This window comes from Paramormyrops kingsleyae, chromosome 9 (assembly GCF_048594095.1).
Source record: "Paramormyrops kingsleyae isolate MSU_618 chromosome 9, PKINGS_0.4, whole genome shotgun sequence".
NCBI classification, from domain to species: Eukaryota; Metazoa; Chordata; class Actinopteri; order Osteoglossiformes; family Mormyridae; genus Paramormyrops; species Paramormyrops kingsleyae.
In genome coordinates this window covers 2,082,976-2,100,087 of record NC_132805.1, presented here as the reverse complement: position 1 = coordinate 2,100,087, position 17,112 = coordinate 2,082,976, and the positions used below count along the sequence as shown (strand labels likewise).

The 17,112-nt window shown below is 43.7% G+C and overlaps 1 protein-coding gene across 4 annotated transcripts in view; it reads right to left on the bottom strand.

Moving 5' to 3' along the window:
* The window catches only part of plcl2 (phospholipase C like 2), a 34,304-nt gene extending 17,504 nt beyond the window's left edge, over window positions 1-16,800 (bottom strand). The window contains exons 1-2 of one of the 4 annotated variants that reach the window (XM_072716007.1): window positions 16,717-16,800; window positions 15,717-15,968 (exon numbers count right to left, since the gene is read on the bottom strand). In XM_072716007.1, coding sequence (XP_072572108.1) covers window positions 15,717-15,965 — 249 coding nt within the window. In that variant the 5' untranslated portion in view covers window positions 15,966-15,968; window positions 16,717-16,800. Of the gene's footprint in view, window positions 1-7,685; window positions 7,745-15,716; window positions 15,969-16,224; window positions 16,364-16,587 lie in introns of those variants that run through there. The other 3 variants (XM_023802626.2, XM_023802625.2, XM_072716008.1) reach the window with 3 other exon arrangements.
* Window positions 16,801-17,112: the final 312 nt, after the last annotated feature.

Below are 17,112 nucleotides of genomic sequence, written 5' to 3'. Positions count from 1 at the left end.
GTCTCAAAGGCTCTGAATCGGCACTTTCCAATAAAATTTAAAATGGATTTTAGAGGCTGTGTTCCTCGCCTTTGAGATATTACAGGCCGCAGCTAAACTGTTGAGTAACTAAGCTTTTAATACAGTGTCCTGGAATTAGACACATTTATGAATCATTAGCGACTGGACACAGACTGCATAATTACAGAGAAGACTCTTTTTTTTTCATAATTACACGCTTCCTTTTAAGTTACACCTCTTGAAGAAGTATGAGAGAACTATTATCAGCTTCTGTCTGAAAATAATTAGGGCGCTTTCATGGTGTTTCTGCTCCACATGACTGACAGCGAGTGCCGCGGTGAAGCACACAATGTAGCAAAGGCAGGAAACCAATGCAATGTCACATCCAGACTAATTGCAGAAAGCACGGTCTAGCAGTTAATGAGTCGTTTAGCAGGGAAAGGCTGCAGAGCCTTTGAAATGGCTGTCTGACTGGCACATGCTAAGGGGGCTGGCGGGGGGGGGGAGGGTTGGTGGGTGCATCTGCCCCTTTTGCATGAACGAATGAAAGTGCCTCCTTTCTGATACCTGAGTGCCCCCCCCCCATGCCACCCTGCCTTACAAATTTTATGACAAATTTTATGCCCATTTTTGATGATACCAAGCTACCAAGCTACCCCCTCGTCTGGTCGATGGTCATGGGAGTTTTACTTGTTCTGAGGGCAGAATGAAAAATGATAAACAGTCAGATTTAGAAGGGGGGGCAAGCAAATAAAGGAGGTGGGACCAACCAATCAGATGTCTTGGTCCAGCCTCCGCTAGTTGCTTGGACCCACCTCCTCAACAATCTGATTGGTTATCTCTCTGAACCAATCATTGTTCCTTCTGCCCTCAGAACATTTTTGAGTAAGTAAAACTCCCATTAGCTTTCAACATGGGACAGTACACATATTCTATGCTTTAACATCAACCGCAAATACACATCATAAAAATACACAACACACCCTAAGTGTGGTAATTTGTGCAAAAATCACATGCTGCTCTTTTCTTTCCTGGTGATAATAATACTCAAGGCATGATATTTCCAAATCTCGCTTCTTTATAAATGCAAAGTACATACACCCACTTACAACTGATACAATGTACATCAGTATAAAACAGACATAATGCCACCAAACACAGGATGTAATGCGAAATCCTGCCTCTCTTAAACAAAGATATTGGACAAACATTTTTAAAAGTATAGATTAGGTCTACACACTCTCAGAAAAAAGGGTAAAAATTTGTACCTTTGCTTTTCATAGGGGCTGTAAATTTTGAGGTACAGAAATGGACTCTAAGGAACATCCCAAAGGTACAAACAGCATTAATGTACCATCAATGGTACAGAAATGATCCTCAGAGTCCATTTCTGTATCTTAAAAAGTACAATTACCTACAGCTAAGGGTAAAACTGGCAGACCCCTGAGGGTGCAGACCCAGCGACCATGTTAGATAAATTCTGAAAATTAAATACGTACAATTCTTACCAAAAGAACAAGACGTTGAAAAGACATTGCTGGAATATAGTGAAGCAGAAATGTATTTCTAATAACTAGAGGGGCAACTGCTAGACTTAAAAAAGTGCTCGTAAAGAAGGAGAAATTAACAGAAAGACAATTTTAACACAAAGCAGATGATTGGCTCCTGGAATAGGACCACCGTAACTGGATAAGCCAAAATGGACGAATGCAAAATGCTGATTTTACTCTTTGTGTGTAACTGCCAGGCTGTTGGATCCACAGGGACAGCTTTGTCACAATGTCACAAGTGAAGCCACAGCCTGAAACACTCACTCAGTCTGACTTATTGAATTTGAGAGAATTACAGGCAGGGAAGTCAGCCAGCTCATGTGAATGAGGGTAGCTGAAGGAAACAGCCAAACCAAAGTGCTCATACAAAGTCTGTCATAAGGTTTTAAGGCTGAACCCTGCCCACTACATCATGGTCTTCATTTACAAAGCATGTGCAGCCCGTATGCTGAATGAGGGCATACGGAACACGGATGTCCCTGATGAGTGCATACGGAACACGGCTGTCCCGGATGAGGGCATACGGAACACGGCTGTCCCTGATGAGTGCATACGGAACACGGATGTCCCTGATGAGGGCATACGGAACACGGCTGTCCCTGATGAGGGCATACGGAACACGGATGTCCCTGATGACTGCATACGGAACACGGATGTCCCTGATGAGGGCATACGGAACACGGCTGTCCCTGATGAGGGCATACGGAACACGGCTGTCCCGGATGAGGGCATACGGAACACGGCTGTCCCTGATGAGTGCATACGGAACACGGCTGTCCCAGATGAGGGCATACGGAACAAGGCTGTCCCTGATGAGGGCATACGGAACACGGATGTCCCTGATGAGTGCATACGGAACACGTATGTCCCTGATGAGTGCATACGGAACACGGCTGTCCCTGATGAGTGCATACGGAACACGGCTGTCCCTGATGAGTGCATACGGAACACGGATGTCCCTGATGAGGGCATATGGAACACGGCTGTCCCGGATGAGGGCATACGGAACACGGCTGTCCCTGATGAGGGCATACGGAACACGGCTGTCCCAGATGAGGGCATACGGAACACGGATGTCCCTGATGAGTGCATACGGAACACGGATGTCCCTGATAAGGGCATACGGAACACGGATGTCCCTGATGACTGCATACGGAACACGGCTGTCCCTGATGAGGGCATACGGAACACGGCTGTCCCGGATGAGGGCATACGGAACACGGCTGTCCCGGATGAGGGCATACGGAACACGGCTGTCCCTGATGAGTGCATACGGAACACGGCTGTCCCTGATGAGGGCATACGGAACACGGATGTCCCTGATGAGTGCATACGGAACACGGATGTCCCTGATGAGGGCATACGGAACACGGCTGTCCCTGATGAGGGCATATGGAACACGGCTGTCCCGGATGAGGGCATACGGAACACGGCTGTCCCTGATGAGTGCATACGGAACACGGCTGTCCCTGATGAGGGCATACGGAACACGGATGTCCCTGATGAGTGCATACGGAACACGGCTGTCCCTGATGAGGGCATACGGAACACGGCTGTCCCTGATGAGTGCATACGGAACACGGCTGTCCCGGATGAGGGCATACGGAACACGGCTGTCCCTGATGAGTGCATACGGAACACGGCTGTCCCAGATGAGGGCTTACGGAACACGGCTGTCCCTGATGAGGGCATACGGAACACGGCTGTCCCGGATGAGGGCATACGGAACACGGCTGTCCCGGATGAGGGCATACGGAACACGGCTGTCCCTGATGAGGGCATATGGAACATGGCTGTCCAAGTCTGGCAGCTGTTCGCTCAGAAAAAGGAACGCTACTTAGCAGGCAAGAGAAATGCTTTACAATCGCAGTCCAGTGGAACTCAGCGGAGCTGCCTTCATTATTAAAATTGCTCACATTACTAAAATTGCTCCTAGCACAAAACGGCCAAACTCTTTTCAGCCCTGCGCACTACAGTTTCTGCTAGTTCTGAATCATTTAAAAAATGATTAAATTGATCCCCTGCCGGTCCACTTCCACTTTTCCATACACAGCACATCCTGACAACCTAACATCCTGTCTCAAGTCACAAAACATTCATTCAGACATTCACCTGTTTCACTAATTATCCACCAGCTACCTGGTGTAACTGTCCCAATATTCAGTCCCAGTAGTCTGTGAGTAAACCTGTTACTCAGCAAAGTTACTCAAAGACTCACATTTACTCAAAGATTAAACAGAGCTATGATTCAGTAATCTGCCGCACGCCTGGCAATACGGTGTGCGATTCGGGATAACAAGGGCATGGAACCCAAGTCAAACTGGTCCTGGGGCAGTCAAAACAAATCATTACTCGGACGTCTCAAAGAAGAGACTCTGGCACTAAGGGTAGCTAAGATCACACGTGTCACGCTCTCCTGAGGCACAGAGCCGTTTGCGCAGGCGAGGAGCAGTTCACACACTGCTGTCGTTTTGTCCTATAATTATTTAAGCATATTTAGGAAATGACAGACAGGAAAAACAATTCGGGGAAGGATTTGCTTCCGCTAAGAGCTGCTGTGTTACCCTGCGGCTGTCAGCTCAGAGTGACATGCTCGAGACAAACATAAATCTCTAGTTCTGCTGTAATTATATTCGGATATAACAAAAATACAGCAAAAAATAGCATCTTCCCCCTAAGACTGCATGTGAGCAGCCCGCTCAGACTTGTAACATCCCTTACTGAGAGGATGTGAAGAGAATGGTGATGTGGAAGGAGGTGAGAAGCCTCTCTCGGGAGGGATAAGTCAGGGATTTGGGGCACAGATTAATTCCACCAGCCTCTTGCTTTGTGCAGCATTTATAGATTGGTGTCATCGCATGTGTTTTTTTAAAGCCCCTAGGACTTTGGGAGAAATACTGACTGACTACAGCCGCCCTGTGATGTCACAGGACATCATCCCTGAAAAGGACGCGGTTTCCTTGAAAACAGATTGTGCTCCCGACCCAATCACTTGGTTATTTTCTACCATCACCACCAAATGCTGTTTCTCTCCACTGATCAGCAGTCTAACCGCTGCTGATCAGTCCGTAGAATATAAGTCCAGTTCATCATGCCAGAATAAATAACCGGAAAAAGCCTTGAAATGCCCAAACCTTACTGTGGGCTTCTATAGCTAGAATGAGGTTTGGTCATTGCCTGACTCTGCCCGTGAGTGACACCCCCCCCCCCCCCCTCCCCCCCTTTTCTGTGGATAACCTCTTACAATATCACGATATCACCAGACGGAAATACCACTGCTCAGTCACTTGAATGTCATAAACTGTGTTTCCATTCTGTGCTGACACCTTAAATGCTTCACTGGTTTACGGAAAAAATCTAATTCTAATCTGAGCTTATTTTGGAAGCATCGATCTTCTTACCCGTCTTTCTGCATGGGCTGGCATGTTGTTATGTTGTTCGAGGTTACTGTCATATTCTTGTTGTGGCACATTTGGTATTCCGTGACAAAAGCGATTCCAAGATGTTGAATTCATTTACATGCATTTACTTTCCTATGGTATGTACATAACAATGTAATGCAGATGAGATATTTTCTTATTGTTTTAACAAAGCCTGATGTCTGCAGCGGAAATGAGGTCTTCAGATACGGGCTTATGACACCAGGAGGGTGACACACTTGACTAGTGCAGAATCCCAGCAAAAACACCACATTTAAAAGAACAGTTTGAAAATCATTCTTCCTGGAATAAGATATCTATCAATAAGGACATTTATTTTCATAAATTCATGCTATATAGTAGCAGTTAAGCTGTAAGTTCTCATCTTCCCATTGTGACTCTCTGGAAAATACGTGTACCATTGTACCATTTTTCTGTGATTGTGTTCTCCAGACTTGGAAAGTTCAGGTCCAGAAAGTACAAATCCAGACCAAGATTTTGCTTCAACCAACCAGTTGAGTACTCTGTGACTGTAACTATTTATACTCAGCTGGTTGGTTAAAACAAAATCTTGGTCTGGATTTGCACTTTCAGAAGCTGAACTTTCCAGCACTGTTGATCTCCTTGGACTCCTTAATCTAATAATAAAAGGAGACATTTAAAGCAGCACGTTTGGTCACTAGCTGATTGTACTGACTATACATGTAGTGGCAAGAAAACCATTCTGGTGTCAAAAACGCCGCCCATCAGCTATTCGTGTAAGAATGCACATGTATGCAGGTGACATTGAGCGGCACAGTGAAATAACTACAGTAACAACCAGTGACTCTATATTTAATTTGTAGTCTGGGCACCAGCATCTGCCCCGTGGGGGTCTGGTGCCATCTGTGAATCTTCCCGAAAAGGTCTCTGCACACTCGTGACACTCCCGCTGATGCAGACATGGCTAACAGACACGGTCTTACACACCCAGGGCTGAGATCGACAGCAAGCGAGTGGGAGATACGACCTACAGCAGCCGCCATCTCTCTTCCTTTCTGTCAGAAGTAAAAAAAAAAACAAACAAACAAACCCAGCAAGATTGAGGCCCAAGATGCTGCAGTAACTCAGCAAGGCACAGCTAATTAGCCCTCGATTAACAGGTGGAGTGACAGAGTATTTGAATTTGCTGACTAAATAACAATTTAAAATGGGTAATCAAATCTCCAACAGAGGCTGTTATACTCCTATATGGGGGGTATTCCTGGTTTTGACTTTAGCAGGTATCCTGTACGACATAAAAAATGTGAAATTTATAGGTCAAAAATAGTACATTCTTACGATCTCTATAAATACATCGGCAAAAACAGAAAAAGCAAAACTGACGAATAAGAGGATATGTGAAGAACTAGTGTGAAGAGTGTTAATGAAAGGTACATACAGTAAAGGAGAGCTGCTGTACAGCATCAGCAGGCTGGGTGTTATTCGGCAAACAGAACCGCGGAACACAGAGTTTCGGCAGAATCTCAGCAGTCTACAAGTGATTTTCAGGAAAAGGGAACGATAACAGCCGGCCAAAATAATGCTTTCATTTCTTCTGTGAAAAACATCAACAAAACTATTTTTCATTTGCTGCTGTTGGGAAAGAAAGGAGGCTGAAACAGACATGCTGCAGTTAGCGGTCTGGGTGACTGAGGTCAAATCAAATACAGCACATCCAAATTATGTACACAAAGGGAACGAGGGCCAGATGGACGAAATTAACCTCGACAATCATGATCACCTGACTCTCTCTCCAGAGACAGGCAGCACAGACAAGTAAACATTCTGCTGTTGGAGAGACTGAGAGTGTGTAGATTCTAAAGGAGAGTTTTTATAATGATAATGTAACTGCTAAGTGCCTTTTACTCCCACCTTACAATAAGGTAGATATATGTAAAATATGTAGCAAGAAAGACTCAGTGGTAAACATCTAGAAGCATCTGCTATATTGTGCGAAAAAGGTACTAATTTGAACCTTTGAGGGTTCCCCAGTCCAGACCAATCTGATATACCTTCATGGGGCCCAAAATCTTTAGCCACGCCCCTGGGTACAATCATTTGTCACTGAGCCTGTGCCCTCAAGGGTCTGCCCATTTTAAATTAGCTGTACAGTAGGTAAATGTACCTTTTAAGGTACAGAAATGAACACTAAGGAACATTTTTGTACCATTGGGGGTACATTGGGGGTACATTGGGGTACATTGACATGTACCTTGGGGTAGAAAGCTCTCCCAAGGCTACACCCTTTTTCCTGGCAGTGTGTATCTAAAACTGCCTATTGTGATTCCATACAGTATACAGTACAGATTATGTATTTTATATACAGTTTTGATAACATTATATGAATACGATACAGACAGACAGACAGACAGATAGATAGATACAGTAGATAGATAGATAGATACTGTAGATAGATAGATAGATAGATAGATAGATAGATAGATAGATAGATAGATGTTTATAGACAGTTAATTTTTTGTTTGTTTGTTTTTAGTGTGCAACCTGAATTTACAAAATCTACAAAAGAAAAATGCATATGCTTTATAGAGAGTGAGTCTCTCCCTCTGTCACATGTATGAAGAGAAAGCAAGTGAGACAAAGGAGGACAGGGAGAGGAAAACAGCAGGAAAGTTTCTTCACCAAGACACCAGTACAGCAATCAGAAAAGATAATGAGTCAGAGAGATTGGATTTACCCTTTCTCAGTCCAGAATGCTTTCTTTTATTATAGAGCGATGGTGCAGGTGACAAGGTGACCTCTAGACACTGTGATATACAGTAAGCAGGAAAAAGGAGATCAGTCTTAAAATCAATAAGAATACCCCAGGTCCTCTACACATGAGATCAAACAATCTGCCATCTTCACATTTCATTAAAAGCAGGTTAATTCTTCTTATAAGCATGGTTGAGGTCAGAATGGCGACGCACAGCGGAAGTGACATTTCACCTTAAAATCTGCCGTTGGCGTGTGATGGAATGAAGCTCGACAGATCTGGCCAAACAGGAAACGGAAGGGTACTGAACGTGTATCAATGTGCTGTGCAGTCCAGTGTGGTCTTGTAGACGGCAACAGATTTCCCTCACTGCAAATATCTCCTCATTAAAGCCCGAAAACTGGACCGGACACGTGCTACACGGCAGATCTTCTCTATCACTAACTCCTACTGCCACACCATAGCCAGCAGCTATATTTTTTCAGGTGTGGAGTAGAAATCTAACAGTAAACCTGTCTTACTTTGACATTTAATTTTGGCTTCAGATACCTTAGTTGTTTTTTTTTTAAAGCTGAATTTCTCAGCAGTGACTCACTGAAGGTAGGAGAGATGGTTCGGTCTTTTGCAGAGAAGCCCTTTTAATCCTTCATTTGTAACGACCTTTTATTCAGTTTTATATTCCTATCTGCCAAGCACAATATTTCAGGACTGGAAGATGCAGCAAAAACTGAAGGTTTTTGAACACTGATCAATAATTCTACATCAAAAATCACAAACCGCACTGGGATTATGAGTCAGGTGGGGTTATATGAGAGAAAGGGACAGAGTGGTCGACCACAGCGACTGGGAACCGGGTTTTAACAGCTGTTATCTACCCTCCGGCATCATAAAACAACCAAGCCTGACAGACCATTTCAGAAAGATATCTAAGGGTTAACAGGAAAACACAAGCTGAAATTTTAAATTTCAAAGACTCATTCTGGGCTGTTACTGACTGTATCTATGGTAGTGACCAGGGGAGCTTCTATAGCTATTGAACAGATCAGGGGCTACGTCAAGTGTACCTGGGGCTTGTCTTTTGTTTTTTTATGGAAGACTGGCATCGGGACTAAAATACTCGGGGCTACAGCCCAGAGTGACCGGACCTAACGACGACCACGGCAGTGACTTATGGTCCTTCGCTATTCTGAACTGCGCATACACAGTAAAATCACAGTGCTGCAGGAAAGTCAAACGAAAAACGGGAAAATCGTAATTCGGAAATCCCAGGGTGGCAGTTCTTCGATGGCAGTCACTCTGTACTGTGACAGAAGAGCTGTGATTTCTGACACGTCTGTTGCTGCTTAACACCAGTGAACGATGCTGTGATCTGGCCTGGAGTCACATCCTTTGGCCAAATCACAATATATGCTTTAAGCACAGAAGATACCTCTTCCAGTTCTGGTACTGTACTACACTCTCATTACCTAGCATTACATAACAAGGCCCAATTATTCTAGTTGCACATTTCTGTGAGTATTTCTATGAGATTCTGCACAGCCTTCTTTGTTTTTCCTCGCAGCTAGATCCCTCACAGTCGAAATCAAACATTACATTCCAGTTCCCCTTTTCTCCAAAGGTTAATTATGTATCCGAAGGACACCTATCATGTTAACAAGAAGATCACGCAAGCTCCAGGCTAAATTGAAGAACATGCTGGAGCGCAGGACCTTCTTCCCACTGGTCCCCGTAATGAATTCGCTTGACCGTCCATGAATGTTTAACGATACGTAGAGACACAGACATCAGACGCCACTGCTGATGCGCGATGGACAATCAAAAAACCAGACAAAGTCTAACAAACACTTCATTGATTGCAACAAAGCCCTAGACTGTGTGGTGGAGCGGTGTGTGACTCTGTGGAACGTTCTCAGGGATTATGGAACTATAGAATGTTCCGAGGAAAAACAGGCGCACCAGAGAATCTCTGTGTCCTTATCAGGAATCTCTACACTGGTCAAGAAGCCCCAGTCAGGACCGAAAGTGGAGGAACTAGCTGGTGTCAGATTGGTAACGGAGATAAACGAGATTACATACTATCAACATGCGTATTCGATTTGCATGGAAACAAAAAAATGAGAGAACCTGGACTAGAAGAACAACTATGGACAGGAGACCCTTAAAAAGACGGAAAGAACGTGCAAATCAACAGAGAGAAAGAGCCAGGAATCACACACAGTCCTGCTGAATCAGTGAAACACTTTTCCTCCTCATAGCAAATATTTGCTTTCATTTATTTCAGTCAATGTTGAGACTTCCGCCAGTTTCATCTGCACCCCATTTGACTGGAGACTTTAATATATTAGCAGTATATATATGAAGTCAGGGGCAGCATCATGTTGAAACACGCACAGGTTAGCTAATGTCATGCCCTGCACCCTTTATGAAATACTACTGAAGTATAACATTGCTTAGTGCTGATAAATACGATCCTGGCAAAAATACCCTCTATCCCCTGAACTCCCCCCCCCCCCCCCCCCCAATAACTTAAGTCCAGTATCATGTGGCTGGAACCTCCCCCTCCCCTTACACAAGATCAAGCCTCATTTCACCCACAATGCATTTCACCCAGATACCTGTCCCCTTTAAGAAGAACTTCTTCTTGCTCACGCTGAGCTCCATACCTGTATTGGCTGTTTACAGCCTGCAGTGCAAATTGACGATTAAATGGGTCAAGATGACAGGCCTGAAAACATGCAGGCAGACACACGAGAGGCACGCTTCATGCACGAGGCCGCCAGGCTCAGCATCCATCCTTTTGACAGTAATGGCGGCTTCATCTCCGTAACTGGCTTCATATGGTAGCCAGCCTCTACACATGCAGCTGAACAATACACAGCTAATGGGGACCTTCACTCCTGAAGGAATAAGCGGGAATTGAATCATCTGTCACTTGGGACACTGACTTGCATGTTGCACTCTTTGCATTGCAAAGAGCACATTAGTGCAGCGATACATACAGTGAGGCGTCTAAGTTGTGCCTGTCAGAAAAGTAATTACATTAAGTAATAAAAGTAGCGCATTAAAGTTTCATCAAAGTCCCTGAAATATTCAGAGAAAAATAACTAAAGAAATAATACTTCACAGGAAAATATGGAGAAGGGGAGAAATATTTTCCTGCAGCTCTCAGAATTTCTTAAATTTTCTTAAGTCGTAATCTCTCTAATACATCAAAGTACGTGTCAGGTGTGAAAGGACCTCACCCGGAAAAAAAATGGCTCCCATCTGATTTACGGTTCCCTGCCGCCTGCGCGTTCTTCCAGAGCATGTATAAGTCTGGCATTGTATCTGAAGCCTACAGACATCTGTTATTAACACAGTAAGAAAAATGATGCTTGGATGAGGCAACCTTACACAGCAAAAAAAAATGCAAAGCTGAAATGTAACATAAAGGTGACGTTAGTCACCGCGTGAGACAGGGTTGCGGTGCAGACAAGGATAACCCCGATTGAGGGGGTCCAGCCTCTGAGAGGGGTCCTTGTATATGTAAAATCCTATTAAAAAATGGGGCACAGAGGCCCAAGGTGACATTTTGTCAGGGGGGAGTCAAAATTTCTCAGTATGCGCCCCTGATCTGAGGTTTAACGATTATGGCAAATTTTAGAGGTAGAGTCATAAGTATTTCACAGGCCGGTTCTGAAGACAAGAGAAATGCAATTTTAATGTCAAGCGGGCCTTTGAGTGTGGCTGCGGAAGAATCTGATAACCACCTTCATGCTGTAGCATGTCTAACATTTTTTCAATGCCAAGAATTTTCAGGCAGCAAGACAAAAAAAATGCAAACAGTGATGAAGCTGCAGTGATAAAAAATTATTCTTCAAATTTAAAATTTTTGTATTCGACACTTTTTTTTTTGCTAAATTTGGGATGTACCCATTATTATAATAGTAGCTAAGAAGGATATTTGTTGGTCAGCTACAGTTGTTGGTGTGCAGACCTTTGGGGTCCTCGTTTTCCCTTCAAGTCTCACATACAGCTTATATGTATCTGCAGGACAACATAAATCGCGGCGTGCAATTACATGTTGCGCAGTTACAGTACAATCCATGAATAGTTATATCATTCATGCAGTAACAGGTTGCTGTCGGGGATAATCAGCCAGAAACGATTAAACTTTTGACAGCGTCTATGCATTCAACTGAAACAATCCTCTGGCGTGAGAGAGAGTGATTTGTTAGTGCACAACATGTTACAAAATCATGCTCTGCCTCAGACGTGTGCCTGAGGTTGGTGGAGAGTGGCACAAGCACGAACAGAGCAGATGATCCATCAGCGCGATGAGAGCGATCCAGAAGAAGCTCCAAGCCACTCCGATGCATCCTTACACACAGTGCCATGTTATGCATCGAAAAGTTGCGAGCAGACAGGTTACAGAGGTGGAAAACTGAAGATTTGCTCATGTATAGTATGTCATGGCTTGGCTTTGTGCAAACCTGTGGCGGAGTAAAGCATCATCTCTTGGGGCAACTTATAGACAGACTGCATCGACAGATCAGGTCACACGGGGAAGCCCTCAACCTGCCTGGCACTTCTCACCCCACGATCCCCACAACATTTTGCCAGCCCAGGGGTGGGGGGCGGGGGAGAGGCTCAGTAAATTTCACCAGTTTGGGGGGGGGTTCTCCTCACCATGTTCTGCTGCCCCAAGCCCCCCTCGGTACAGGAGATTAATAGCAATTGACCAGTTACAGTCGCCATGGATTTTTTTCACGTTTTAAAATATAAACAAATATTTTCTGGAAATAGTCTTGCAATCTTGCAACCCCCCCGGTGTCTCAGGACCCCCACTTTAGCCCCACCCACAGTATCCTCATTAGTATAAAATACAAAACCGAAGTGTAATGTATTCATTAAAAACAACATGGATCATCGTCCGTGTTTCTCTTTAGAGAATAAGACGTCCCCCCAATCTGAGAATGTCTGGGAAGCACCGATTATCTACGAAGAGGTTACATGTTAACTGTAATCAAACCAGAGGGCCGTTTTCATCTCATTTGCTGTTTACTCAGCTGATTGACTTTGCCAATCTAATTTGCCTGGTTCTCTTATCCTCCCCACCACATAAGAACATTTTAATTACAATGGAAAAGCTTCCCAATATTTTAAAAGTGACTTTGCTGGACATTAATAATCAAGATGAAGATGGTGCCATTTTTAATTCTCGTCAGACTAATGAGTCATTCACTTGCTGTCTTGGATCATTTGAGATTTTACTAAATGTGAGCATCGACTGAAAAATTCCAAGATCACTCAACTCCAAAGAAACCATGAAGAAAATCTAGGGTGTGTAATGCATTGCAAACTAATAACAAACAAAAGAACAAAATACTCAGTAATGCCAATAAAATGCCACTTTCTATTAGCTGACCCTCCTATGTAAAGGGACATACATTTCTGAGAAGGCAGTGTCACTTCCTGGAACAACTGAGGGTTAAGGGCTTTGCTCAAAGGCTCTGCAGTAAAATTACTCCACTGACTGAGGGATTTGAACCAGTGACCTTCCACTCACTGCAGTCTAACCAGCTGAGCCACACTATACCAAGTAATAAAGTAAGAAAAAATATTAGGGACCCACATTAAAACAAGACTTCCATTTACTAAAACATCAAAAAGCAGTGTTCGGACAAGACAAAGATCATCAGCTAGACCAATCCCCTTTTAACACCACAGATTAGTGGTGCTGACTGGCTTTAGTACTCAACAATCAGTCTCACCCAATATCATCAAACAAGACTAGGATCCAGGCACAGATCCAAACCAAGCAGTAAGACCTTGACAGTAAGACCAAGACTGCATGAATGTGGTCTCAAGACACACACAAGATGAGCGCCACAAAATTAGTCCCTGGAACTATGACATGCTACAGACTAGTACACTGGTACAAGGCAAACTGGAGCGCAGTGGATACCAAGGGATGCAAATGAAGATGGCAAGCCAGAGACATTCTTCTTGAAAAGTTCCCAGTAAATGTTTTAGGGACAGTTCTGGAAAACTAAAGATTTTTAATAAAATATAAAAACACTCACTGAAGGATGAATGTGTCGGCATGCTATTGAGCAAATCAGAGTTCGTTGTTCTTTGTATTGAAAGACAAACATAATAAGCAGGACTGTGGGGTTAGTAAAAGCACATCTATGCAACAACATCAAGACTAAGGTCCTAAAGATATTATATCATGTATCAAAAGTCCGAATAAAATCCTTCTGTAACTGTTTACAAAAGTTTTACTAGTTTCACTAATATTGTACAAAAAATGCCGCATCCGATGCTTCATTTTCATGTGCCAAACAGTAAAACCCTGCATGGCAGCAGGATGGAAACCAGGCACTGATGCCAAACAGTAAAACACAGTGAAACGCAGTGAAAACACCTGGATTTATTTTATTATAAGCTGAGCCACTGTGGGCATCTTAGGCCCTGTTTACACTTTGATTTAAAATGGCGTCTTGGGCGATCAGATCGCAAGTGGGCAACTGAGACACATCGCTGTTTACGCCTGTGTCCATCATGCATCTCCAAGGTGTCCAGCTGACCATTTGTGTTTAAATTTAAGTTAAGTTACTGCCTGTGTTACTTAAACTAGAAGGTCAATTGGCCACGTGCACAATTTCTGAGACGTCCTTGTCGGCGATGCATCAGGATACATGAGCATTTACCCCACAAAACATTATGTGGTGACATGCATCCCTTAGCCAGTCCAACATTGCAAACTGCATCTGTCATCGGCACATTTTATTGGAATTATTGATAATATTTACATAGCGACAAACAAATAATTACACCTTAGTCCAAGAGTATCAGTAGCTGGAGTATTCTTTCCCAGCTCATTTAAATGCCTTAATTGCATAAGCACATTTGTGCACCACTGCAATCATTTATAAACAATTCTTTTAATTTATCCATTGGCCATTTTCAGTTAATTATAACCATTATACTCAGCAGCCTTAAGGATGTATGTTTGGGAAGTTTTGTATCCAAGCTGTAGAGAGCAAGTTAATAGTTAGCATTGATCAGAAGGAGACTCTGTAGCAGAACTGCACCACGGTCCTACGTGCCGACACACGTCGTATGTCACTGCGCTTGTGATGGAGCTGCGCTCCCGCAAACGCTCACTGGCATTGTGCGGCGTGACAATGACACGCTGTCCTCAGTCCCCAGCCAGACAAAGTGGCTGGTGATTCGTTTCATACAATACGGCTGCATTGTCACGTCAGTATATGCCAATCTGACACATGGGTGACGCACACGTGATACACTCAAAGAACACGCAACCATGCAATATGGACATCAGCTGTTTCTGATTTAACTAAGACTGCAGAAACATACAAGACTGGCTTTTTATGAATGAGAAATACTTTTGTAGAAAAAAAAATGCAAATTCAGTTTATAGAAAACAAAACATTCACTCACTCGCAGCTCTCAAAAAAGAAATAAAGAGTATTGTCAGAGCTGAGCTGGTAATATGATATCACTCATTCTCAGAAAGTTCTGCAGGTAGATACATTCAGGTGTTAGTTCAGGTTAGGTTGGTGATCCCCAGCCTTATGGCCTGTGGTGCTGTGGACGGGCTCCCTTACCCGGGTAAGGGTTTGGAAGATGGATGGAATGAAAGATGGAAAGATGGATGGATGGATGGATGGACGGATGGATAAATAACTAAATAAATTAATATTAGTGTTGGTCGTAGTAGTAGTAGTAGTAGTAGTAGTAGTAACGCTATTGGGATTTAAACAAATCACAATTAAGAATATGAATTAATTAACCTTACATACACGACGGTTTATGTGAACATGTAAACTCAGGACACACCCAAAAAAGCTCAGCATGTCATTTAAAGGTAGTTACCCAAGCGGAGTGATTATCTATTCGATATCCGAAACAATTAAAAGGTCATAGTATAAATCAATAAGACTTGTCAGGCGGCGCTATGGGTCGTTAGTTTTGGGCACGGAGGGCTCGGTTATCGCGTCTTACCTTAATAATACTGCTTTTCAGCAGCGTCCCGGCTTTCCCATTTTTTCCGCCGTAGGAGTTGTGATCCGCTTCAAGGCGCTTGAACTTAGGTGTCGCTGAAGACCTGGAAGCCACCATGTCCGGCAGCTCACACCCCCCGTTAGTGACTAATTCTCTGCGCCGCATCTCCGCCTCATCGCCGGCTACCGCCGCCACCGCGCTCGGACTCGCCGGTGATGCCTTTCCCCCGGTCTCGCCTATTTCCACCATAGGCTATATAGAAGGAAAAGACAGCCACGGGGCACATTTCAATTTCCAAATTTATTTTCCCGGTTTTCATTTACATATAGATTTATTCCAACTGTTTTCCTACCTAGCCTATATACATTTGCTAGTTCGAAAAGGCGTTCGGTTTCACTTTTGTGAGATCTGTGTTCGCTATAACTCAAGGAAATTCGCTTTATTTTCATAACACTCAACTATCTGTTACTTGCGTAATATTTAAACAGCAATGTACAATTAAACCGACCCGTTCAAATAGCTAGGTGATATTAATTCATATACAGTTGGTAGTAATGCGAGATTGCCATCTTCATTTGCTAAACTAGCGCGCATTCTTCTAATTTCTTCGCTCCTAGATCATCGCTCTGCTCCGCTGGACACGCAGTACAATGTCTGAGCTCGACTGTCTTAAATCCGCTTGATATCCAGGTGTTCCGCAGCGCAGCCAAGGTACGCCCCAGTTACGTTAAAAATAAATAATAAAATAAAAAGTCCATAAAGTACAGTTATCTGACAAACTGATCACTCCCGATGACAAATTAATCACCATTACAATCTTCCCTACAACAACGTGTCCGTAACAATAAAATGCTCAATATCAGTTGCTTACTTCACGTACAGTAGACGTTCATCCAGTAGGCAAAGGTGAAGAGCATACTGTATGCGATGGACGTGGTTGAGCCACTAGCTACAAGCATGCTGTAATAAGGCCGAATGTAATCATACAGTACATACATACAGGCTAATAGAAGCAGCGCGATGCCGTTTGAGGACGGAGCCCCGATGCTTCTTTCCCAGCAGGATTTTTATTGCCTCCGAAGTCAAACGCCGGGGGCGTCCGAAGCGCTGGCCAACTGCTTGACAGCACAAACGCCATCGATGAACCCGACACCATCCATCAATGAAACGCCTCGCTTAAAAATGAATGCTTGTGTATTTACTTATTAGCTAATTGCACCGATGACATTTGAGAGGTAGGTGTCGCAGGTCGAATTGCCCCCCCCCCCCTCATCTAATAGGGGCTGATGGTCTTCTCAGACATCTTTTCAGATGTTCAATTACTTATTTTTTTAGCAATTAAATACCATGCATGTGTTTGCAGTGATACTGTCATATGCTTTCATTATTTGCATTT